This window comes from Ascaphus truei, chromosome 3 (genome assembly GCF_040206685.1).
Source record: "Ascaphus truei isolate aAscTru1 chromosome 3, aAscTru1.hap1, whole genome shotgun sequence".
Taxonomy (NCBI): Eukaryota; Metazoa; Chordata; class Amphibia; order Anura; family Ascaphidae; genus Ascaphus; species Ascaphus truei.
In genome coordinates, this window is record NC_134485.1 from 336,564,754 (window position 1) to 336,590,982 (window position 26,229).

The following is a 26,229-nucleotide window of genomic DNA, read 5'->3' on the forward strand; positions in this document are numbered from 1 at the left end:
ACACCCCCTCTACCATGTTAATGTATGCTGCTTCCAGAAATGTTTTTATACTTCTAGATTTAGAGGGACGAAACGCGTCAGAGTGCCCCCTTCTGAGATGTACAGCATGTACTAATAAAGCTGCTTTTAACCTCAATTGTTCCTGAACCTGACTTTTTGCTGTGACCGCCTCTTCACCACTTTCACCTTGTGTTCACTAAAGACACAAAATATAGTTTTCGTATATTCCACTTAATTTCTATACTCACACATAGATTCTTTACAGGCTTTCCCACAATCGTATATACCGTACTATACCTTGTTCCACGATGTGGTATATGAAATGTTTATTGATATATTGGCACTGAATACCAAAATGCCCAATTTTATTTTGTGTGTGACCACTATAGAAATAAATTATGGAATTATATTTATACTTTCTAATTGACTACGCAGTTGATTATTTTTTTTTTTTAGATCCTATCATCCTTCTATTTATATCCCATACATCACCATCAGAGAGGTTTATTGGGCATTAACTCCCTTATCTAAATGTTTAAAACATGTATTTGAAATTTGTTCTTGAAAATTAGACGCTAAATTCTTATACCATAACACAAACTGGTAGATGGCTTTGGACTCAAACAGTACAAAATAAGTTAAGAATGATCATAAAAGGGATTGGCTAAAAAGGTGCCAGCAACACAGATGTTTTGTTATTTTTAATGAGGCAAATCAAGCATAAAAAAAATAATTTTATGCAGCATGTTTACCTTTATTGAAAACCAATTACCTAAGCCGACGATTGATTTATTCTCCCGTGATCGATCAGCAAAGATCCTGCTTCCCAGGGTTCAGTGCAACTCAGCAGCTACAATGATCAAAACAAAACAAATAATCCCTCCAAAAGCGCTAACCTACACTAAAATATTGGTGCTAATAATAGTGATGAAACAAAAATGTGCTATAACAATAGTGACTGCTAATGCAACATACAGTGATTTATAGAGTGCTATAAATTAAGCAGCTAGGTGACAATAAAAACAGGTTATTCCAAACCTGATAATACACAGTGAACAAACAATATAAAGTCCCCAGCGCTAAAGTCCAAGATACCGTGATCTTTTAGGCAGTCTCTGGTCTTTAAGATGGTAATTGGGCTTGGATAAAGATGCTCCAGATGGGATAATGTCCTTGATGTGGATGGATACACCGTATAGTGTACGCCAATACATTCAGTTGAGAGGATCTGTGCTTGTTCCCCTTCTCCTCCGCTCCTCACACGAACCCCACGTGGAGACTGTTTGCTGGAGGCGGCCTCAATCCTCAATGGCGTCGGGGATGTTCTTGTTGCGGCACCCCCACCGATATGTGACAGGAATGGGCACAAAATAGTGTAGTATGAAGTGACCTTTATTATTTTGTTTCAAGTAGTTAGTTTGGTGAAACCGTCTGGCTAGCAGCTCACATAACAGAGTTCTCTGGTCTAAGGCCATATCGGTGGGGGTGCCGCAACAAGAACATCCCCGACGCCATTGAGGATTGAGGCCGCCTCCAGCAAACAGTCTCTACGTGGGGTTCGTGTGAGGAGCGGAGGAGAAGGGGAACAAGCACAGATCCTCTCAACTGAATGTATTGGCGTACACTATACGGTGTATCCATCCACATCAAGGACATTATCCCATCTGGAGCATCTTTATCCAAGCCCAATTACCATCTTAAAGACCAGAGACTGCCTAAAAGATCACGGTATCTTGGACTTTAGCGCTGGGGACTTTATATTGTTTGTTCACTCAGCAGCTACAATGTATTCTTATATTACCATGGTAACATTATCTATTATTACAGTTTGTAGCTCAATCTGCTGGGAATATTGGCAACAAATTATCACAAAATGGAGTGTTGCAAAGATCTTGCACTGCTGGGGAGGTGTGCTAAAACCTGCTATAGAAATCAAAGGATGCTCAGTATATTAAAACTCATGGAAACAAAGCAGAGATTACATTTTTTTTTAGTATTATCTAATACTACAAAATTGATTTTTTTTTAAAACACGTCAGCTATTGCATGAATTGCTTCTTTAAGTCACTGCTTTCACCTTTGCAGCTACAGCAAAACATTTTAAATATATCTGCTAACCCCACCCCAGTAATGAAAAAATATTTTATAATGTAGCTGCGTACAAATAGGGCTATTTATAGGCAAGACTGCTGCGGGATAGGATAAGAGACTTTCAATTTCCTTTAAGGTAGACCTTTGTGAGTTTATATGCCAAGATCTTGTATTGTTTCACATAACATGTTGGTGCATTCAAGGAAGATACACTCAGGCAAGGTGCTAGGTGCATTTTATGTGCATTTTAAATTATTTTGTTATTAGACGAGATCCATTAATGTAGGGATTCTCAACCCCGACCCCCCCCCCCCCAATACTGGTCAGGTTTTCAGGAAAGCCCTGTTTCAGCACAGGTGGCTCAATCAGTTAGTTCCTGCTTCAGCACAAGTTTCCAAATGCAGGATCCAAAACGCACAAGACTCAAATCTTATGGCAACAGGAAGATAAAACTGGCACAACGACCATGGGAGAACGATACCGCAAAATTCACAACGATAAAAGTGTCAAAAATATTAGCAACGTTGGTTTTGAATAAAAGGCATATTTAAAAAAAAAATAATAATAATTAAAAAAAAATTCAACAGGTGTAGTAGGCCTATCGGGTAGTTAAAGGGTTAAAGCTGCAGTTTTCGGCAAAAGCACACTCAAAACACTTGTTGGTTCAACCTTTTAGCAATATTTTTGTTATGCTTTGTACAATTATTCTATCCGTTTATATTTGTGTTTTTATGAGGTTATGGGCTTTCCTCTTATAAACATAATTGGAATTACATTAAACGTGTTGCGATGCCTTAGGACTAAAGACATAAAAAAATTCTACGCTCTCCCCAGAGTGCGCTTTCTGTAAAACAAAACTGTTGGTACTTTGCGGGTTAAAGCAAGAAATGTGCATATCTCCTAAACAACAGTGACACCCCGTGGTTGAAAAGAAATGACAGCACATGCAAAATTCCTGTTGTAAAATGGTACCCCATAAATGCTGCAATTGTACAATATTGTGAAAGCACTTTAGCATTCATAGATCTATTATTTCCCCACATTGATAGATAATTAAGCTTTTTAAATTTAGAATATATATATACACATACACACTGTGTTTCCATTTGCATGTAATTTCCCAGAATCCCTTGCTGCAGTGGAAGCACTGTATGCTAGGTGATAATGGTGAAAGGCAGGATGCAGACCTCTCTAAGACATGTGAATGTGCTCACAAGTGATATTCTTTATGGCTATATGCTAACAGTGGAGGTTTTTTGTCGCCTTTTGCACCCACCATAACTTAAATGTTTATGGTGAACCTACCCAGCTTGAAAATTGCAACGCCAGTAAAAAACAACCTCACACTGATGACACCTAAAAGGTCAAAACAGCTGTCTGTGAGTGGTTTGCCTGGCTTCGCATCTAATCCCATGCAGTTCTTAAAAGCTGTGTGAATGGTGAGCATTAGCTTATAAGGGTTCCATGTAAACATGGGTTTCAATCAAAAGGTGATACATTGTGTGACATTTGCATGTCATTTCCCAGAATCCCTTGCTGCAGTAAAGGCACTGTATGCTAGGTGACAATGGTTGAAAGGCAGGGTTGCAGACCTGTGAATGTGCTCACAAGTGATATTCTTTATTGGCTATATGCTAACAGTGGAGTTTTTTTGTCACCTTTTTTCACCCACCATAACTTAAATTGTGTGTGTGTGTGTGTGTGTGTGTTTCTACTCAGTGGAACTGCACCTTTAATATATTCATCCATGTGTTTTAGAACTGTGGTTAACATCAGTGACTGTCCATACAGTACCTATGAATATGTAACAGTAACTCAAGCAGTGCTTTGCCACGTGTAAAATGTAAAACTGGTTATCCCTGTGGTTAGGGCAGTGGCCTGACAAGCAGCAGTTCAAGACCAGAACGGCCATCTCTGAAAATGGGTGCTTTCTTCGTGGGGCCCTGATTCAATGTGCTGTGAATCCCCCTTCCCTGTGCTACAGAAGATTTTAGTTCCATTCAATGGAACAGAACTCTTCTCCAGCTTCGGGAATCCGCATCACAGCGGACTGAACATAAAACCTGTCAGTGCCAGAGGGTCCTGCGGTGATTTACAAAACAATGTGGAGCCCTGCCATCAAATGGAATAAAACGCAGAGACGGCCACAGGTTAGATCACTAACAACCCCACACAAAAAACACAGGGGGGGGGGGGGGGGAACAACATGGTTGTCATCACAAAGTGCAGATTAAATCTTCTTAAACAGGGAAAGAAATACACATCTGTACCATGAAACTAAACATATTTACATTTTCAATGTAGAAATCTCCCTGCTAGCAATGAATGATTTAGCACTAAAAAATTATTCTGTAGTGCAGTTGTGTGTGTCTGTCTGTAATCCAGTAATTACAAGGCAGATTCTCCATACAAATCAAGCTGAATTGTGTGTTAAACATATAGACCGCGGTAACCATCCGGTTAGGCCTTGGTGGTGTTGATCCTTGCAAGATATGTGGCTCATCAGGGCTAAGCGTTTTTTTCCTACCCCAAATGTACAAGGATTAGGCATGAAAATATATTTTATTACATCCTCTCTGACAGGGATTACATATTTCAATCATTAACCTCTTCAGTCCTGGATAGCTTTAATACAGCAATGTGCTGAAAGACCTTCCAACAGTTGGTAGTCCTAAAATAAGAATTTTAAAAAAAAGTTGATACTCCTTGCAGACCCTCTTCCAAGAAAGGCAGACCCCCAAACACACATCGCGACACCGGAGAGGGGCGCGCAGGAATGTACATTTTTGGCCATCAAGCATACATCATAGCAAAATTTGAGGCGTGTTAATTTACAGGGGCAGAAAGTCATCCCATATTCTGCAGATTTTCTTTTCGTATTACCCCCTGAGGTCCTTCTTCTTATTTTGTAAAAGTCCAACACAGAGGCCAGTAATCCTTACATTGTCAAAGGGTCCAACAATGCACTGCCAAGAGCTGAAACTAAAACATACCGATAACAGAGAGGATGGAATTTTCAGAAGTAAAAAAATCAGTCCCATGTATAAGACTTGCCTGCAGCTCTGGGCTGTTACAAGCTTTCAAGATGCAGCTTCCACTAGAATAGCCAAAAAGGCACTGCATGGTTGGTCTTATGCCCCAACAGCAATCCCCAATCCATGTCCTATACGTGGCACAATGAGGAGAGTCCAGGTAACAGCTGAAAGTGGTGGTTCAAGAAGGAGTTTGAATAATGTGGCCAATTGAATGATCAGAGAGTAGATACATTCTGATGCAATTTGTAATCCCCTTGCCACTAAACAAAAAGGCGCTGCGGCCTTTATTATACAGCCATAGAAAATGTTAAATAAAATGCTTGGGATATGGCTATTTTATCTTGAGGAGCCAGTGCAGTCATCTTTTGTTCAAGTGATGATTTGGGTAATATCAGAGGAGCTGAAGAACACGGAGACTCCTTACAAACCCCTCCGGCTTTACTTTTGGACTAGCACAACCCCTCTTTTCTTCCTACTCATGAGTAAAATACCAAGTTAAACAAGAAGGGGGAAGAAGAGAAGGATTGTGATGCTCCAAAAGATGCTGGAGCTAAATTAGTCATAAGTATCAACGCACTTAAGCCAATCATATAATGCCAGTGTTCTAAATGACATCCCACATCAAATATGGCGCTGTACACGTTTACATTGACACTTTGAAGCATACTTGTTCTAAGTACATAGCCCGACTTGAAGCTCCTTATTTAATATGATGTGAAACGGCTTGCCAGTGTTGGAAAAGTCTTTAGCTCCATTCAAATGAATGGGATAAAATCTTCTCCAGCACCGGGAAGTGGTTTTACAGCATACTGAATATGAGCCTAAGAGAGGATGCGTTGACGAGAGCATGAGTTTGAACAAACCTTAGCACCGCTCTCTGCTCTCACACAGTCTGTTGTAATGCATCTCCACACCTATAACAAGGTCCCCGCCAAAACACGCTAGGCATCAAGGTACATTCCTGTCACATTAAACTATTAGAGTACCACTGTGTGCTTTCACTGGGCAGGGTCATAACCCTTGCCCCGTCCTAGAATGATTTATATATCTATAATGGTACAATGAGACAGATTTAATTATATTGCGGACACTGCAAGAGCAGTGGAGTTTCTGCAGAACCATATGGTAGGTACATGGTACCACTATCAAATCAAGGACACTTTCTTCCAGCAGTGCACCAAAGTAATGGCAATTGCATGTATCCCTGCATTCACTGCCAGCATGGCACTGGCCACACTGGCTGTTAGGAGTGTAAGCTGTAGCGGTTGTGCTTGGTACAGGTAGGTTCAGTTGATTTCTCTCCAGGGCTGTAAACCCAAGTCTGCAAGAAATCCCCAGTCCTGCCCGGTCATGAACTCCCCTCTTCTGTTCCTCTTCCTCCGAGGCCGAAGGCACTGTGAGTGAGAGAATTTAAAAAGAAAAATCGAAGAATAATAAAGATATAAAAAGTCCCCTGAAGAACGGAGGCAGACAGAGTAACTCATGGGGCCCTCAGCTGCCCGAGACTTGTGTAAATGTCCTCCGAGATACTGAGCTCCTCGAAGATAGGTATCAGACTTAGAAGCTCTGTGTCCGCCATGTCATCAAACCACGACTGCACCGGCACCTGGAAGGTAGAAGAGGTTCAGTTATCTACATATTTCGTAAAAAAAAGGTACGACTTGCACGTAATACTGTAATTGTGAAGCGCATTTTGAGAAACAAGCTATATGAAATAAAATTATTACTATTTAGATCTTAGAATTATTTAAAAAAAAAAAAAAACTATTTTGGGGAATTCCAAAGCATCTTTAAATTCTACTTCCGAGGCAATAATGCAGCCACACCTGGGCAAGAATCGTGGCAGCACATGTAGGACAATAGGGCGTGCATTCTATGCCTTCAATGAGGGCAGGCGATGAAGGCGCATACTATAAATAAAGATACATACATACATACTTACATACATAATTATCCAAAACGGGTAGATCTCGAGACTGCCAGGGAGATAGTCATTTGCCCAACATCATACAAAGTGTAATTAGATGGGGCAGGCATTGAACCCACAAGCTTGTGACGGACTAGAACATTAGGCACTAAGGGCACACATACTCCCATTTATGTAGGCGGGAATACTTTAGTGTTATTAGATAGTGCTATAATTGTAGGATTGTTGAGGGTTACCTAGCAACCTGATGTTATCGGCACAATACAATCTGTCAGCAATACCATAATGAGTAAGAACTGGGAAAGAATGCAGACCTTGTTCTTAATGACCTGTGCTTTGATAAGTGCAAACCCTCTGCATTAGCATCACCGGTTACCAGACTATGATATTAGATACTAATGTGTTTTCAAGGCTATACCAACAAAAAGAAGGTACAACAGCAGAACAATCAATAGTCTGGGTACAGGCGCAGTCTGCAAGATTATAATAGCAGCCATTTAGAGACAGACATAATGTAGGAGTTTGATAGAAAAAATAAAATAAAATTAAAGACACTACCTTCCAAGACCTCCTCGACACCACCCAGAGCAAATACATAATAACAGTTCTCGTTAACCATAGCCCTGAATACAAAACAGATGGAGGAAAAAGGGGGCCCTTGGCATCTCTAAGGCAGCAGAGATATGGGGGAGGCTGACGTTTTTCCAGGCCCTGCTACTACATATCTCGTCAGGAGTACACTGCCTGCTTCTCGGGGGAGTACACTGCCTGCTTCTCGGGGGAGTACACTGCCTGCTTCTCGGGGGAGTACACTGCCTGCTTCTCGGGGGAGTACACTGCCTGCTTCTCGGGGGAGTACACTGCCTGCTTCTCGGGGGAGTACACTGCCTGCTTCTCGGGGGAGTACACTGCCTGCTTCTCGGGGAAGTATTCGTATAATACTAAATCTCCAGGCGTATTATGATGTCCCGTTTCCTTAGCTACATAGTTACATAGTAGGTAAGGTTGAAAAAAGACGTACGTCCATCAAGTTCAACCCATGCTAAATTTAGACAACAGATACTTTATCCTATATCTATAGTTACTTATTGATCAAGAGGAAGGCAAACAAAAAACCCCAGTGTTATATCATCCAATTAAATCTCATAAGGGGAAAAATAAATTCCTTCCTGACTCCAAGAATTAGCAGTTGGATTACTCCCTGGATCAACATCCTTCCCATGTTTACTTATTTGGTATATCCCTGTTTACCTTTCCTTTCTAAAAAGATGTCCAACCTTTTTTTGAACAAATCTATTGTATCTCCCATCACAGTCTCCATAAGTAATAAATTCCACATTTTAACTGCCCTTACTGTAAAGAACCCTTTCCTTTGTTGCTGTGAAGTCTCCTTTCCTCCAACCTTAGGGGATGGCCCCGAGTCCTTAGTACTGCCCTTGGGATAAATATTTATTTTGAACGCTCCTTGTACTGTCCCCGAATATATTTGTATATAGTTATCATATCCCCTCTTAGACGCCTCTTTTCTAATGTAAATAAATCTAATTTAGCTAGCCTCTCCTCATAAGTTAGATTGTCCATCCCCTTTATTAATGTGGTGGCTCTTCTCTGCACTCTCTCTAGTTCCATAATGTTTTTTCTAAGGAGTGGTGCCCAAAATTGTACTCCATATTCAAGGTGTGGTCTTATTAATGCTTTGTAAAGGGGCATAATTATGTTTACTTCCCTTCCACCCATTGCCTGTTGAATGCAAGATAAGATTTTGTTAGCTTTTGTAGCTACTGCATGACTTTGGGCACTAAAGTATTGCTAAACCTGTTGTCTACAAGCACTCCTAATTCCTTTTCCATCAAGGATTCCCCCAATTTATCCCCATTTAATTTGTACGTCGCCTGTTTATTCTTGCTTCCCAAATGCATAACCTTACATTTATCTGTATTAAACCTCATCTGCCATTTACCTGCCCACGTTTCCAGTCTCTCCAAGTGCTTCTGGAGAGAAATTACATCCTGCTCTGATTCTATTACCTTACACAATTTAGTATCATCAGCAAAGATGGAGACTTTGCTCTCGATCCCAACCTCAAGGTCATTAATAAACAAGTTAAAAAGCAGGGGGTCCCAGTACCGATCCCTGAGGTACTCCACACATGACTTTAGCCCAACCTGAAAAAGTTCCATTTATGACAACCCTCTGTTGTCTGTCCTTCAACCAGTTTTCAATCCAGGTGCATATATTTTTACTGAGTCCAATTTGCTTTATTTTGTACACCAACCTTGTGTGGAACCGTATCAAAAGCCTTTGCAAAATCTAAGTAGACCACATCAACTGCATTACCCTGGTCTAAATTCCTACTTACCTCCTCAAAGAAACAAAAGGTTAGTTTGGCATGATCTATCCTTCATAAGTCCATGCTGACTATTACTAGCTCCCTTTTTAAATATACGCACCACACCTGCTTTACGCCAATCTTCTGGTACTGAGCCTGTGGAAACGGAGTCCTTGAATATTAAATGTAATGGTATGGCTATTACTGAACTTAACTCCTTGAGAACTCTTGGATGTATGCCATCGGAGCCAGGTGCCTTGTTTACTTTAATTTTTTCAAGCTGCCTATGAACTTCTTCCTCAGTTAACCAATTGTTCATTAATATGGAGGTTGTGGCTTCCTCCTGCGGCACTACAATTGAAATTGATTCTTCCCTGGTAAACACAAAGGCAAAGAATTTGTTTAATACCTCTGCTTTTTCCTTATCTCCAATAATCTGCCTGCCCATCTCACACTGAAAGGGTCCTATATTTTCTTTTCTCATTTTTTGGTTATTAAGGTACTTAAAGAACTTTTTAGGGTTGATCTTACTTTCTATTGCAATCCTTTTTTCATTATCCATTTTTGCTAATTTGATTATCCTTTTGCAATTTTTGTTACACTCCTTATAATACTGATACGATGTCTCCATCCCTTCTGACTTAAAGAATCTAAACGCCTGCCTATTCTTTTCCATTTCCTCCCCTACCTGTTTATTTAGCCACAATGGTTTTGACTTGTCTCTTTTTTTTTTTTTTTATTACTTAAAGTTTTATTGAGCATTTTCAAACATACAAAATAAGGTAAACACAACATACTACACAAAAGAAAAGGGGGATACAGTAATACAAATAAACTGGTTGTGGAACAATAGAGAAGAGGGAGATCGGGGAGGGGGGGGGGAAGGGGTAGCATTTGTACCAATATCGCACTGTATTCAACAATTTAAATACCACATGTGTCACTCTGTTCAAAGTATTCTAATCTATATATGGGGATATACCTGCATGACGGAACCAAGGAGCCCAAATATCAGAGAATAGCGAGGTAGAGTCATTCAGATAGGCTGAGAGTTTTTCCATATAGACTATATGCCAAATTTTGTTGTTTATTTGATTTAAGGATGGGGGGGGGGGGCTGGTTGTTTCCAATTTTTGGCAATTGTACACCATGTAGCGTTTAAAATTTGGGATATTACTCTAGCTTTTTTTTTGGAGATATTAGCCATTGGTTTTCCTAGTAATATATATACTGGGTCATGTGGGACAGAGATTTCTAGTATCTTGTGTATTAAGGTGAACACTTCCGTCCATGTTTGTTGGATTTTGAGGCATGACCAGAATATGTGCAGTATATTCCCCCCTTCACCACAACCGCGCCAACACAGAGTGGAAACGCCTGGGAGAAAAGAGTGCAACCTGGCAGGAATCATATACCATCTGAATATTAACGTGTAAATAGTCTCCTTAATTACAACGCATGATGAATTTTTGGAAGCAGCTTCCCAGATGTCTGTCCAGGTATCGAGATCTATACAGACTTTAAGATCCTTTTCCCAGGATACCATATAGTTATCGGGGGTTTGACTTGTTTCTTTTATACTTATTACCCAAGGGTATACACTGATAAGTGTGCTTTTCTAACAATGTTTTAAAGATTGCCCATTTATCTTCTACATTTATCCCTGCAAAAACAGCATCCCAATGTATTACTTGTAGATTAGACCTCAGTTTATTAAACTGTGCCTTTCTAAAGTTTAAGGTCTTTGTTGAACCCAAGTAATCTGTTTTTTGATCATTTATTTCAAATGAGTCCATGTTATGATAACTACCCAAATGTTCCAGGACTTGAATATTTGTTATTACTTCTACATTGTTTGATATGACCAAATCCAGTATTGCCCATCTCCTGATTGGTTCCTCAATAATTTGGGTCATTTAATTGTCTTTAAGCACCCCCAAAAACCTGTTTCATTTTGTTGTAACGCTAATCTCATTGCCCCAGTCTATGGCTGGATAATTAAAATCAGCCATTATGCAAACATGACCTAGTTTTGATGCCTTTTCCATTTGCAGTAGTATTTTAGCTTCCTCAATCTCACAGATATTTGGTGGTGTGTAGCATATCCCTACAAACATTTTCTTTATACTTTTACCTCCACTGCAAATTTCTATCTACAAGGTCTCTACATTTTCATCATTCCCTTCATAAACATCTTCCCTTATAATAGGTTTAACATATAAGCATATTCCTCCTCCTGTTCTCTTTGCTTGATCCGTCCGAAAAAGGGAATAACCCTCTAAATTAACTGCCCAGTCATGCGTTTCATCCCACCACGTTTCAGTAATACCTACGATATCATACTGCTCCCTTGCAGCTATTAATTCAAGCTCCCCCATTTTATCTGTCAGGTTTCTTGCATTAGCAAGCATGCATTTAAGTTTTTTTTTCAGCCTGTACTATTATCTTATCTGCTCCTTCCTTTCTGCGCCAACTTGGTTTAGTCTTTAGGAGTTTTCTAGTATTATCTGTATTTACTATGAGTGTTTTCGCTGCTTGTCAAACTCGCACTTGCTTCCATTCTACCTCCATAACCCCTTGTTTCCTCATCTATTCTATTTAGTTCGTTAGCTGTTTCATTCCCCTCCCCCCTCCATCCTAGCAGCACTTCAAAACTGTTAAGGATTTTAATTTAGGGACAGATGGGAAATACAGAAAGGCACTTGGGAAGAAAGTAGTATCCATACCAGCACCCCATCAACGCTATCAGCAATGTTTATGGAGCATTGGTAAGACAATTTACAGCCCATTCAAATGGAGCTCAATCTATAAAAAAACAAATCTAAACCAGATCCGATTTTGTGCCCTGCCCACTGCTCTCCTACTCCCTTTCTCCCCTTCTCTAGAGGCCCCCATAGTGTGGAGGATCAAGAAGATACAAACATGGTGAGCGCCACAACTTTATTAGTGGGGTTACCGGGATACTGAACATCTCTACACATGACCACTATGTTACGAGCGTTAGGGCAATAAGTAAAGAGCACGAGTTTGGGGTAGCCTAGTGAAAACATTAACAACAAATGTGATCCAGGGTGATTTTCAGAAACAATTTCCACTGTTAACACTTTGACTGCCAGAGGGACCAGCAGAACATTGCATGTACATCCGTGGACTTCAAGGGGTTACCTTTGAAGAACCATATTGCAAGGTACCCATTAGTATGAGGAGCTTTTGCTTCCTTATGTATTTTTGCATTCAAGGTTCATACACCAGGCACAATTTGAGTCCTGTTATTGTATCCATTAGGGATTCGCAAGAAAGCAATGACTACAAAGCCCGGGCATGCTTAGATTGTACACACATCTCATCCTGTGCCCCAGCTATAAAAGCTCAGAAAGCCAATAGGATAAAAAGAGGCCGTATTCAACAAATCTGTAAATAATTCAGACGCTGCATAAACGTTAAACTACCAATATGCATGGCCTTGTCTCCTCATTTCCTGCTCTTTGCATTTCCAAAACAAAATAAAGCATTAAACTAAAACACTCACAAGAGAAAAAACAAGGAGAGAAATAGCCGCACTCTTTCAAAAGATTCTTAGATCATTTATTGCAAACTGTGGAGAGAAAAAAAATAGCACAATGTTTCAGGGACCAACAGTGGCTGATTTAAAAAAAATTGCGCCCTTATGCACCGACCTGGTGTCGCCCTCCTCTTCCAGCGCCGTGCCGTCACCATGGCAATGTACCGCTGTGTGACATTATGTTGCCGGTGGCATTTGTGAGATTGGAGCATGTACGATTGTCGCTTGCTGGCCGCTCGTGCGCTTTAGCGGCCAGGCGAGCCCACATCGCGCATTCGCGGGGCAAGCACCTCTCGCGCATGTTGCCTCCAAATTGTGCCGCTCTAGGCCCGAGCCTTATGGGAGGTCTGCCACTGGGGACCAATGTGAACCGGAGGAAGGGGTAAACATTGGTCCCTGAAACATTGTGCTATTTTTGTCTCACCGACTTGCAATAAATGATCAGAGGATCTTTTGAAAGTGCGGCTATTTCTCTCTTGTGATTGTATGAAGGAGTGGGGAATCCTGCCACGGAGAAGCCACGCACCTCAATACAACTGGACAAGAAATGTAATCAATAAAGAACAGGAGGAGTGCAGGGCAACTACTTGTCTTAGGCCTTGGCCATGTTTAGCGCTTGCTGGCGGAAGCGTGCTGACGCGCGCTCCCGCTCAGCACTGAGCCCCTACAGCCGCAATTAGAGCGGCTTTAGTAGGGGCTCACCTGCGCTTCCGCACGCTTGCGGAAGCGCAGGTCTTAGGGGAATTTTAAATTCCCCCGCTTGCCGGCGAGACAGGCCGGTCACGTGAGCGGTTCGCCCCCGGCCAGTGACACGCCCACCCCCGGCCCGCCCCCTGACGGCTGCTGACAGTGCGTGCGGTAAGCAACCGCAAGGCCAGGGAAAGCACCCGCTTTCCCTGCGCCTCAGCACGCCAGCAGGGAGCATGGCCGAGTCCTTATATGGCGATTAACCTAAAACCGTCGCTAATTGCTACCTATTCTGGAGCCAAAGGGTTTACGCTGGGTAAAGTATGGCCAGACAGCTCAACTAGTTCCTTTTACAAGCACCACAAGACAAGTTCTTTGTCTTTTCTTCACTTTATTGGAAAGCAGCAGATATAGTAAGTTACTTGTAGATGGTGGTGTAGTGAGAGAGGGCTTCTCTACAGTGAGGGTGCTTATAGTGGGGAAAAAGTAAAAAACGATGCTCTTACTAAGAGGTGGAAGGCATGGGTTGTGCTTACTTAGCGTGCTGAGGTAGAAAGAAAGAAAATGGAGGGTGTCTCACAGGAAGAGAGACTGGGCTGAGTAAACTCTGAATACAGGCAGGGGCCAATGGAACAGTCCACTATGCCAGGGGAATTAAAGGGGTTGTCATAGCAACCAACTTCAGCGGGCTAGGCCAGGGGTCGTGGAACCTCAGCTCGCGAGCCACTTGCGGCTCTTTGGGCAAGTCCGTGCGGCTCTCCCCTCAATATTTGAAATTGAGGCGCAGGCGCGATGCGGGAGCAAAATGGCGTCGATTCCCCTGCGGTCCCGGCGCGTGCGCATGCGCAGGTCACCAAACGTGGGACGGAGGGGGAAGTACAAGCTCTTCCTGCGGCGGCCCCTCCCCCCACCGCGGGACGGAGGGGAAAGTACCAGCTCTTCTTGCTGCGGCCCCTCCCCCCACCGCGGGACGGAGGGGAAAGTACCAGCTCTTCTTGCTGCGGCCCCTACCCCCCCGCTCCCATTGTGGGACGGAGGGGGAAGTACCAGGTAATTCTGCGGCCTGCTTCCCCCCCGCGGCCAGCTTCCCGCGCTCCCCCCGAGCCCACCTCCCGTGCCCACCTCCCGAGCCCACCTCCCCTCCCGGGCAGCTGCCGCAGGGATATCGGGGGCAGGAGGGGAAAGAGTCCGGCGGCAACCTCCACCCACCCAATCAAGGTAAGTCACTGTCACCCACCCAGTCACTGTCACCCAGTCTGTCTCCCACCCACCCAGTCACTGTCACTCACTGTCTCCCACCCACCCAGTCACTGTCACTGTCTCCCACCCACCCAGTCACTGTCACTGTCTCCCACCCACCCAGTCACTGTCACTCACTGTCTCCCACCCACCCAGTCACTGTCACTGTCTCCCACCCACCCAGTCACTGTCACTCACTGTCTCCCACCCACCCAGTCACTGCCACTCACTGTCTCCCACCCACCCAGTCACTGTCACTGTCACTCACTGTCTCCCACCCAGTCACTGCCACTGTCACTCACTGTCTCCCACTCACCCAGTCACTGTCACTGTCACTCACTGTCTCCCACCCACCCAGTCACTGTCACCCACCCAGTCACTGTCACCCACCCAGTCACTGTCAGTCACTGTCAGTCACCCACCCAGTCACTGTCACCCACCCAGTCACTGTCAGTTACCTACCCACCCACTGTCACTCACTGTCACCCACCCAGTCACTGTCACCCACCCACTGTCAGTCACCCACCCACTGTCACCCAGTCACTGTCACTCTCCCACCCAGTCACTGTCAGTCACTGTCAGCCTCCCACCCAGTCACTATCAGCCTTCAACCCAGTCACTGTCACCCAGTCACTGTCACCCTCCCACCCAGTCACTGTCACCCACCCACTGTCACCCAGTCACTGGCAGTCACCCACCCACTCTCACCCAGTCACTGTCACCCACCCAGTCATTGTCAGTCACTGTCAGTCACTGTCAGCCTCCCACCCAGTCACTGTCACCCACCCAGTCACTGTCAGTCACCCACCCAGTCACTGTCAGTCACTATCAGCCTCCCACCCAGTCACTGTCACCCAGTCACTGTCACCCTCCCACCCAGTCACTGTCAGTCACTGTCAGTCACTGTCAGCCTCCCACCCAGTCACTGTCAGTCACTATCAGCCTCCCACCCAGTCACTGTCACCCAGTCACTGTCACCCTCCCACCCAGTCACTGTCACCCTCCCACCCAGTCACTGTCAGTCACTATCAGCCTCCCACCCAGTCACTGTCACCCTCCCACCCAGTCACTGTCACCCTCCCACCCAGTCACTGTCACCCTCCCACCCACTGTCATTCAACTGTCATTCACCCACCCACACACCCACCCACTGTCATTCATCCACCCACCCACCCATTGTCATTCACCCATTGTCATTCACACACTGTCATTCACCCACCCACCGTCATTCACCCACCCACCCACCCACCCACCGTCATTCACCCACCCACCCACCCACCGTCATTCATTCATCCCGTCATTCACCCACTGTCATTCATTCATCCCGTCATTCACCCAACTGTCATTCTACGGTCATTCACCCACTCACCCAGGCAGGCAGTCACGTCTTTTGTTTAAAATATAAAAATAAACAGGTTGCATTGTAATGTTTTTTTCTGTATCACAATAAGAAAACAGTTAAGTAAAAGTTGTGCGCTAAAAGATATTGTTTCGTGGTAGGTGCGCTATGGGTACGGGGGGGGGGGCTGCTCCTTTCATTTGTCCCGGGCCCCATGATTTCTGTTGGCAGCCATGGGGGGGGGGGGGAGGGCAGCCTGATGTGATGAGGGGGAATAATGATGGGGGGGCAGCCTGATGTGATGGGGGGGGAATAATGATGGGGGGACAGCCTGATGTGATGGGGGGGGAATAATGATGGGGGGACAGCCTGATGTGATGGGGGGGAATAATGATGGGGGGGCAGCCTGATGTGATGGGGGGGAATAATGATGGGGGGGCAGCCTGATGTGATGAGGGGGAATAATGATGGGGGGGCAGCCTGATGTGATGAGGGGGAATAATGATGGGGGGGCAGCCTGATGTGATGAGGGGGAATAATGATGGGGGGGCAGCCTGATGTGATGGGGGGGGGAATAATGATGGGGGGACAGCCTGATGTGATGGGGGGGAATAATGATGGGGGGACAGCCTGATGTGATGACGGTTAATCAACCGTATAGGTAAAAATATATTTATGGCTCTTTGAAAAATTCAAAATCGCCGTGCTACTCATATTTGGCTCTTTTGGACTAAGGCCTTGGACATAGTAAGCACTTAGGTGCTGCTGCTCGCTCTCGCTTGCTGCCGCTCGCTCTACCAGGAGCTTTTTGCTGTCCTGTCAGAGGAGACAGCAAGCGCGCTTGGGAGGCGGGTATCACTGTGTGTGTGTCACTTGGTAGCTGTCAGTGTGGGTGTGTGTGTGTGTCACTTTGAAGTGGTCTGTGAGTTTGTGTGTCACTGGGGAACCTGTGTGTGTGTGTGTATATTATATAATATTTTAAAAATTAAAAAAAAAGACATGTGAGAATAAATTATTTATTAACATTGTGCAACTTTGATAAATATATTCACGCGCGCACGCACACACGCACACACACACACACACGCACACACACACACACACTTGCATACACATACACATAAACACACATATACATACACACACACACACATATACATACACACACACGCACACACATATACATACACACACACGCACACACATATACATACACACACACACGCACACACATATACACACACACACACACACACACAGGAGACAGGGATCGGGGCAGAAGGGGGACAGGGATCGGGGCACAAGGGAGACAGCGATCGGGGCAGAAGGGGGACAGGGATCGGGGCAGAAGGGGGACAGGGATCGGGGCAGAAGGGAGACAGGGATCGGGGCAGAAGGGAGACAGGGATCGGGGCAGAAGGGAGACAGGGATCGGGGCAGAAGGGAGACAGGGATCGGGGCAGAAGGGAGACAGGGATCGGGGCAGAAGGGAGACAGGGATCGGGGCAGAAGGGAGACAGGGATCGGGGCAGAAGGGAGACAGGGATCGGGGCAGAAGGGAGACAGGGATCGGGGCAGAAGGGAGACAGGGATCGGGGCAGAAGGGAGACAGCGATCGGGGCACAAGGGAGACAGCGATCGGGGCACAAGGGAGACAGCGATCGGGGCACAAGGGAGACAGCGATCGGGGCAGAAGGGGGACAGGGATCAGGGCAGAAGGGAGACAGGGATCGGGGCAGAAGGGAGACAGGGATCGGGGCAGAAGGGAGACAGGGATCGGGGCAGAAGGGAGACAGGGATCGGGGCAGAAGGGAGACAGGGATCGGGGCAGAAGGGAGACAGGGATCGGGGCAGAAGGGGGACACATCACCCGCTCCCCCCCTCCTACACACACACAGACACACACAGACACACACAGACCTCTTTGCTGCCGGTGTAGGACCGGCTGCAGCCCCATTGGATGGGAGCGGTCACGTGACCGCTCCTCCGCTTCCCCGAGCGGCAAATTTCAAATTGCCGCTCTCGGAAGAGTTTCTCCTCCTCAGCGCGCATCAGCGCGCATGCGGAGGGAGAAACTATAGCCGCGCTGATAACAGATGCAGGGGCTTTGTGCATCTGTTCAGCGCGGCTCAGCCCGCCTCAGCGACGCTGAGTGCACTATGTCCTTGGCCTAAGAGTTTGATGACCCCTGGCCTAGGCAATAGAGAAAATATCTAAAAGTATCCATTTCCACCTGCACTGGGAATTATAACTGCAGGGAAAGTACTTCTAAATAAAGGGCTAGCAGGCAGAGCTGCAAAGAAGGGGGGAGGGGGGAGGGGAGCAGAGATAGATAATCCTGTTCCAGAACACTACCCCTGTCATAATGAAAGCTAGTGAAGTCAGACACTTAAAAAAAAAAAAAAAAAAATAATAATAATAATTCTTTGTAAGTGCTGCCTCACATACAAGACTAGAAAGAAATATTATTAAATAAAGTGTACTTTTGCTTCATCAGGAAAAATCATTCATGCTTCCTGAGGAAAAAAGTTTACTTACTATCTGTGACCTTTGGGGAGAAAAGTAAATGTTTTTATTTTCAACCGGGCATTAAAAAACAATTATAGAACAGATATCGCCCACCACTGTCACGTGTTGGCCAACAGTGGCATCATACTTCCTTTTCCCAAAGAATAAAGAAGAGATAAAATGAATAAATGTATCCACAGATCCAATGTTCCACAAACTGATTGGGCTAAAGTCGTGAGTGGAGTACCGCAGGGATTGGTATTGGGACCCCTGCTTTTTAAATTGTTTATTAATGGTTGGCATAGAGAGCAAAGTCCATCTTTGCTGATGACACTAAGGCCTGGGACATAGTACATACTTTGGTGCTGCTGCTCGCTGTTGCTTGCTACCGCTCGCTCTACCAGGAGCTTTTTGCTGTCCTGGCAGAGGAGACAGCAAGCGCGCTTGGGAGGCGGGTATCACTGTGTGCGTGTGTCACTTGGGAGCTCTGTGTGTGTGTCACTTTGAAGTGGTCTGTGTGTTTGTGTGTCACTGGGGAACCTGTGTGTGTGTATATGTGTGTGTATATTATATAATATTTTAAAAATGTAAAAAAAAAGACATGTTGTGAGAATAAATTATTTATTAACATTGTGCTACTTTGATGAATGTATTCACACACTTACAACATACACACATACAACACACACACACACACACACACACACACACACACACACACACACACACACACACACACACACACACACACACACACATACACACAGTGACAGTGACACACAGAAAGCAGGCAGCTCACACATACAGCCTGCTCCTAGGTGAAAGATGGATTTACCCAACTAGAGTCCCCCCTGGGGGATCTGGGGATCTGAGACCCTCACAGGATCTCAGTGGATCTCACAGGATCTCAGCACTGGGCTTGTTCTCACTGGAGAAGATCTGCTGCCCCCCTCTCTCTGCTGTTGGGATTTGAGGGAGGGAGACAATAGAAGACTTGCAGATGCTGCTTTGGCTGGGATGGACCTCACCAGCAGCTCCTGCGGGAGCAGTGACCCAGGCAGCAGGAGGAGACACATAGAGGAGAGCAAGCCTCTGCTGGGGGGGGGGGGGGATGTCTGAAACAGAGGGGGCTGCCCCATGCAGGAGGTCCCTGCTGCACTTCAATGGGATGAGGTACAAACTGCTGCCAGAGGGTGACATCCAGGTGTGTGTGATCAGGCACCCCAGGACTTTCCTGAGCAAGATCCTCAGCTCCAAGTTCCTCAGGAGATGGGAGCCCCACCACCTGAGCCTGGCAGAGAACAGCCTGGCCTCTGCCACGGTAAGTGCTATGCTATAGCCTCTGCTGCCACCTCCCTGGAAACAATGGGAGTCGGGGGGAGGGGGGGGGGAACTCACACAGACACACACACAGACACACCTCTGTGCTGCCTCTGTCTTGTGCCGGACCGGCTGCAGCCCCATTGGATGGGAGCGGTCACGTGACCGCTCCTCCGCTTCCCCGAGCGGCAAATTTCAAACTTGCCTGTCTCGGGGAAGTTTCTCAGCCTCCGCACGCATCAGCAAGCATGCGGAGGGAGAAAGTATAGCCGCGCTGATTACAGATGCAGGGGCTTTGTGCATCTGTTCAGCGCGGCTCAGCGCGCCTCAGCGACGCTGATTTCACTATGTACTGGGCCTTACTTGTGTAGGGCAGTAGAATCAGAGCAGGATGTAATTTCTCTCCAGAAGGACTTGGTCAGACTAGAAACTTGGCCAGCTAAATGGCAGATGAGGTTCCATACAGATAAATGTAAGATTATGCATTTGGGAAACAAGAACAAACAGGCAATTTACAAATTAAATGGGAAAAATTAGGGGAATCCTTGATGGAGAAGGATTTAGGAATGCTTGTAGACAGCAGGCTTAGCAATAGTGCCCAAAGTCATGAAGTAGCTGCAAAGGCAAACAAGATCTTATCTTGCATTAAACTGGCAATGGATGGTAGGGAAGTAAACATAATTGTGCCCCTTTATAAAGCATTAGTAAGACCACACCTTCAATATGAAGTACAATTTTGGGCACCACTTCTTAGAAAAGACATTATGGAACTAGAGAGTGTGCAGAGATTGATAAATGAATTAGGAGAGGCTAGCGAATTTAAATTTGTTTACATTAGAAAAGAGGAGTCAAAGAGGGGATATGATAACTATATACAAATATATTTGGGGACAGTAACAAAGGAAAGGGTTCTTTTACAGTAAGGACAGTTCAAATGTGGAATTCATTACCCATAGAGACTGTGATGGCAGATACAATTTTTCTTTTACATATATTTGCGCTCCCCAACGACTTTGGATTTTTCTTTTACATATATTTGCGCTCTCCAACGACTTTGGAAACATATTTCACCATTGGATGTATGTTTATCTTTTACATATATTTGCGCTCCCCAACGACTTTGGACATCTGAGATACAATAGATATGTTCAAAACAAAGTTGCACATCTTTTTAGAAAGGAAAGGTATACAGAGATATTCCTAATAAGTATACATGGGAAGAATGTTCATCCAGGGAGTAATCTGACTGCTAATTCTTGGAGTCAGGAAGGAATTTATTTTTCCACTTATGCGATATCATTGGATGATATTTCACTGGGGTTTTGTTTGCCTTCCTCTTGATCAATATAGTGTAAGTACAAATATAGGATAAAGTATCTGTCATCTAAATTTAGCATAGGTAGAACTTGATTGACGTATGTCTTTTTTTCAACCTCATCTACTATGTAACTAAAACAACACCTCACAAAAAGTGATTAGGTAAAGAGTGTAGAGACGATACAGACCATTTGGCTACTATAAAAAATATATATACCGTATTTCCTCGATTGTAAGACGCCATCGGTTGTAAGACGCACCATCGATTTGGCCCTTATGATCGAGGAAAATTACTTTTTTACTTATCATGTTTCAGGAAAGGTCCCATGTCAGCGGAGGAGGAAGTGGGCGGTGGCAGGAGAGGTCCCACGTCTGCAGGTGAATGAAGATAAGAAGACAGCGGGCGGCGTACGGTGGCGGCGGCAGGAGAACATAATAGCAAGAGAGCTGAGCAGGAGCAGAGCGGCATAGGAGGTGCACACTGTAACACCGGAAGTTGACAGGTGTTTGACTTCCGGTTACAGTGTGCACCTCTCAAGCCGTTCCCCTATGCCGCTCTGCTCCTGCTCGACTCTCCTGCCGCCACCGAACGCCCACCCACTGTCTTCTTATCTTCATTCACCTGCAGACTTGGGACCACTCCCACCACCCGCTGACATGGGACCTCTCTGGAAACATGGTAAGTGAAAACAGGGGGTTAGTGCTGCAGACACTTGTTTTTTTTTTGTTTTTTTTTAATACATCAATTCTAAGACGCACCCCGATTTCAGACATGTGAAAATCGGAAAAAAGGTGCATCTTAGAATCGAGGAAATAGGGTATATATTTTAAAAATAATGTGATCTTTTAATGGTTTTAAAAAGGTACCAATCACACATCTACAGCTAACAGAACAGGATATCTACTGGTTAGGCATAACTTTATGAGTTTGCTGCTCCCAGGTGGGACTGAACCTTTAAGGTACGTCATCTAATTATACAATGATGTCTTAAGTATCCAGCACCCAGTCTAAGGTTAGGTGACCTTTTACATTTTTGAAGTTCAAAAGTGAGATTTAGTTGCTGATAAAGGATACTAGGCAGATCTCCTTAAGCAAAATACAGGTCATGTTTATTCTTACACGTCGCATTAACTGCTTCCATTTTCCTTTTTTGTAGATAGCATTGCCGCATTAGGCTGCGCTTATAGTGCCGGCGACGTTGCCTGAAAACATAAGCATTGTCGCCGTCACAAGCGCTTATAGTAAAGGCGACGGCAGCGACCAAAAATTTTATTTTTCAGAGGCTGTCGCCACATGTGATAGCCTCTGAACCAATCAATGGCCAGGTCGCAAGCGACGTCGCCGAAAGTTAAATTATAACTTTCGCGGGTGGCGACTGGTGACATCATCCGTCGCGCGCACTATAAGCGCGGCCTTACAAACACGGTACAACTGCAAACTCTGTGTGCAAATTCCATGTTGCCAACTCAATTCCAGGTCATCATAAAATGACACCAATGTAATCTGGTTCACAGTAAACCTGCATTTTTATTAAAAATTAACAGAAAAAACAGGACTGGACCTAATTTTATGATAACATGGTAGGGTGGCAATACTGCAAATAGTTGCAAAACATAAAGGACCAAGTCCCCAATACCTCACCCAGTATGGCGTCACACCGTCTATTTGTATGGGAAGGTGCTTGTCTCTTTCAAGTGGCGTCGCACTTCGTATAGCAAATGTGGAATAACAGGGGGGGAGAGACAGCACTCTATCCCAGAATGCACCTACCTGATGAAAGGCCGTGTACGGGTCTGAAACGTCGCTTTGTGGTGCGACATGTTGCAATGTACCAATGAAGGCAGCTTTTTCTTCATTATCCATGTGTAGTGCTCGAAGTAAATGTGGATATTCCCCTACGAATTGTGAGTGTTACATAATTCTGGAATAGAGAGCGGTCTCTCCACCTTTTTGTTCTACAATACTGCAAATATGGCAGATCAGCCAACATGCAGGTCAATTTTATTCTTTATTTCATTATCGTGTCCAAGTGCATTTTATACATATTCCTTTACTTGGAATACAATTTGTGCAGGCACAAGTCCCTGCCTCGTACCGCGAACAATCCAAGAAATGGTGCGAAAGATACACTCGGTTCCAAGGTGATGCGGCTCTAAGCACTTACGGCGTTTTCCGGATGGAAGATGTAGGACGCGGGAGAGTTATCCAAGATGATGGTTTTCTTCAGGTCCCTCCCCAAACGGCTGAGGTCCTTGACGTAGCAGCCCTGGTGGAACACGCAGGCTTCCCTGAAGAGACGTGAGCGAAAGACCCCTTCCTTATCTAGAAGGTCCGTCACTGGGTCAGCATACTGGGATAGAGCAAAAAGATTACTGGGGAAGATTGTGTGCAGCTAGAATTCTAGTACACCATGGGGCATGGATGCCACCTGCCACCAATATTCCACCTACATGCCCAATCTAACCTTGCTTTAAATAATTTATCATGCCCTGCAGGACACTGTCAGCAGGGGGTAAAATGTTCCTTTCCAGCCAATCATTTTTTTCACTTGCTGCCTTTACTTGCCAAATTTCCAAATGACCAAATATTGGTATAACAACCTTTAGATCTTTTAGCATTTGCTTTATAGAGGACCCCGAATTAATATGGTATTGGAATCTGTCATTTACCCTAATAAGCACCAATAAAGTTAAGAAAACACTTGATTGACAAACATATCTCCAGGCGCCCCTAAGAAATTCAACCTAAAAAAAAAAAAACAACAAACGTTCAGGTACCCTTTCTATGTTACTTTTTAAAAGATTTCTTTACATTATGGTGTATGTTTTAACCAATCTAGTTTTCCCCTACTCACTGATTTTCTTTTTTAAACCTCCAATGTATTGATAAAAATGAGCCCCAAACCTAAATTAAAACGAGAGAATAAACAGGAGAACTTGCTGTTCACTCTAATGCAGACTACTGGACTTTAATGAAAGTCAAATAAAAAAATTAAATGGCTATTCTGCTATAAAGGGAATCACATTGAGCTTCAATAATATTTCTTTGTTGGGGGAGGGAGGAGAGGTGCACAGGGGGAGGCACCTTTAAGCTACCATTACATCCAGTAAACATACATATAATAAGGATTAATGTTAACTGTGGAAGTTTATTGCCTTAAGAACAGAGGATCCACATGTGTTCTTCCTTACCTTGGCGAGACTGGCAGTGAACAGCACACATTCATAGAGTTCCCCCATTCGTCGCAGGAACTCATCCACATAAGGCCTCTTTAGAACATACACCTTAAAAAAAGAAAAACAACCAAGAAATAAACAAGATGTAGAAGTTCCCAAGCCAGGCCATATTGTCAGGTTTTTTTTGACGAAGCAAATTTGAAGACATTCACATAACTTGGGCCACGTGACTAAGTCACATGGCCTTTACATACGGCTAATTGGACAAAATTCTGTTGAAAGTCGCAAAATGTTGTGGTAATCTGGTGAAAATGTTGCATTGTGAATTCAAGGTACATCCTTCAGTATAGGGAGGTTGAAAGGCCCACTAGAAACGAAGGTACTTGCCGACCAGACATTCAAGGTGAACTACGGCGTTAAACTGAAAACACAGGTGTTGCATCTAAATCAAGGGCAGAGAAGACTTCCTTTTGCTTGTTACCAAATTGGTGTCACATCCCTCCACGAGTGAAATGCGGATGAGTGTGTGCACAAGGGTAAGGTCTTTGAGTGTGGTGGATATACTACTGTTCCGTGTTTTAACCAGAAGGTCTCTGGTGGAGAACTTGACCTCACGGTTCTAGGACCTCAACATCTGCCTCCCTGACTCAATCTTCAATCCTCCTAACCCCAGCTGAATTGTTCTTGATGGAACAAGTGGTACCCAGCAGCGCGAATAGACAGGACTCAGTTGCAACATCAGCTGCTTCCCGAAACAAGTAATCGAGAGTAGGCCACGCTGTGAGGAAACAGCCTATCCTGGATTACTTGAACCAGGCTGCAGCCATTTCTTTCAGCCGTCACGAAAATGAAAAGCTTAGTAGTATTTCACACGTTGAGGAAAATGGGAGATAATTATATTCACACAGCCTGACAGAAAGCAGATAACTCTCTCAAGTTTTCTAACAGGCGGCCTCCTATCTTCGAATAAGATTTCAGCGTGAATACGATGCATGTTTTTACACTCCACATACCAAGGATGATTTTACAGTAGTGACAGACATAATACAGTATTAGCAATAGAAATGTAAAAGAACATACGCTACTTGGCACATTCAAATTCCAAAGTGCCATCGATAGCACCACCCGTTGGGTGAAACATAGCAGAAAAATGTCCGGCAATATACGTTACATGGAAGAGAGATGAACAGAGGCAGAGGAGATAAAGTGATGTGATTCAAAAGCATGCAGCGAGAATGGCATCTTCACCTCCGCATCACACCTCCTGATGTTATTTGGTATGTGGATTCTTATGCAAAATAAAGCTTGGCAATGATCTAACCATACCCCCTTTAAAGCTGCAGTTCAAGCAATATCCTACATGTGTAATTGTTTTAATAAATCAGTTCTGTACTATGAGAAAATATTTGTAGCATTTAATATTTTTTTTAAAATAAAACAATTTTAAAGACATTTTTAATGTATTCTAATGCAGCAGTGCGCAAACTGGGGGGCGCACCCACGGGGCGCACCCCCGGGGAGCGCCAGCAGACGCTGTGCATCGGCGGTTGAACAAGCTCTGTGTTGCTTCCCTGCTCTCTGTTTGTTGCTGGGCCTTGCTGTGGGGGCGGGGCCTTGCTGTGGGGGTGGGGCCTTGCTGTGTCTCTGCTCTCTGCTGTGGGGGCGGGGCCTAGCTGTGACTCTTCTCTCTGCTGTGGG

General features: G+C 44.6%; 1 protein-coding gene across 1 annotated transcript in view; it reads right to left on the reverse strand.

The window, feature by feature from the left end:
* Positions 1-4,634: 4,634 nt before the first annotated feature.
* The window catches only part of CTDSP2 (CTD small phosphatase 2), a 63,048-nt gene continuing 41,453 nt past the window's right edge, over positions 4,635-26,229 (reverse strand). The window contains exons 6-8 of the mRNA XM_075591608.1: positions 24,547-24,639; positions 23,520-23,705; positions 4,635-6,732 (exon numbers count right to left, since the gene is read on the reverse strand). Coding sequence (XP_075447723.1) covers positions 6,607-6,732; positions 23,520-23,705; positions 24,547-24,639 — 405 coding nt within the window. The 3' untranslated portion in view covers positions 4,635-6,606. The remainder of the gene's footprint in view (positions 6,733-23,519; positions 23,706-24,546; positions 24,640-26,229) is intronic.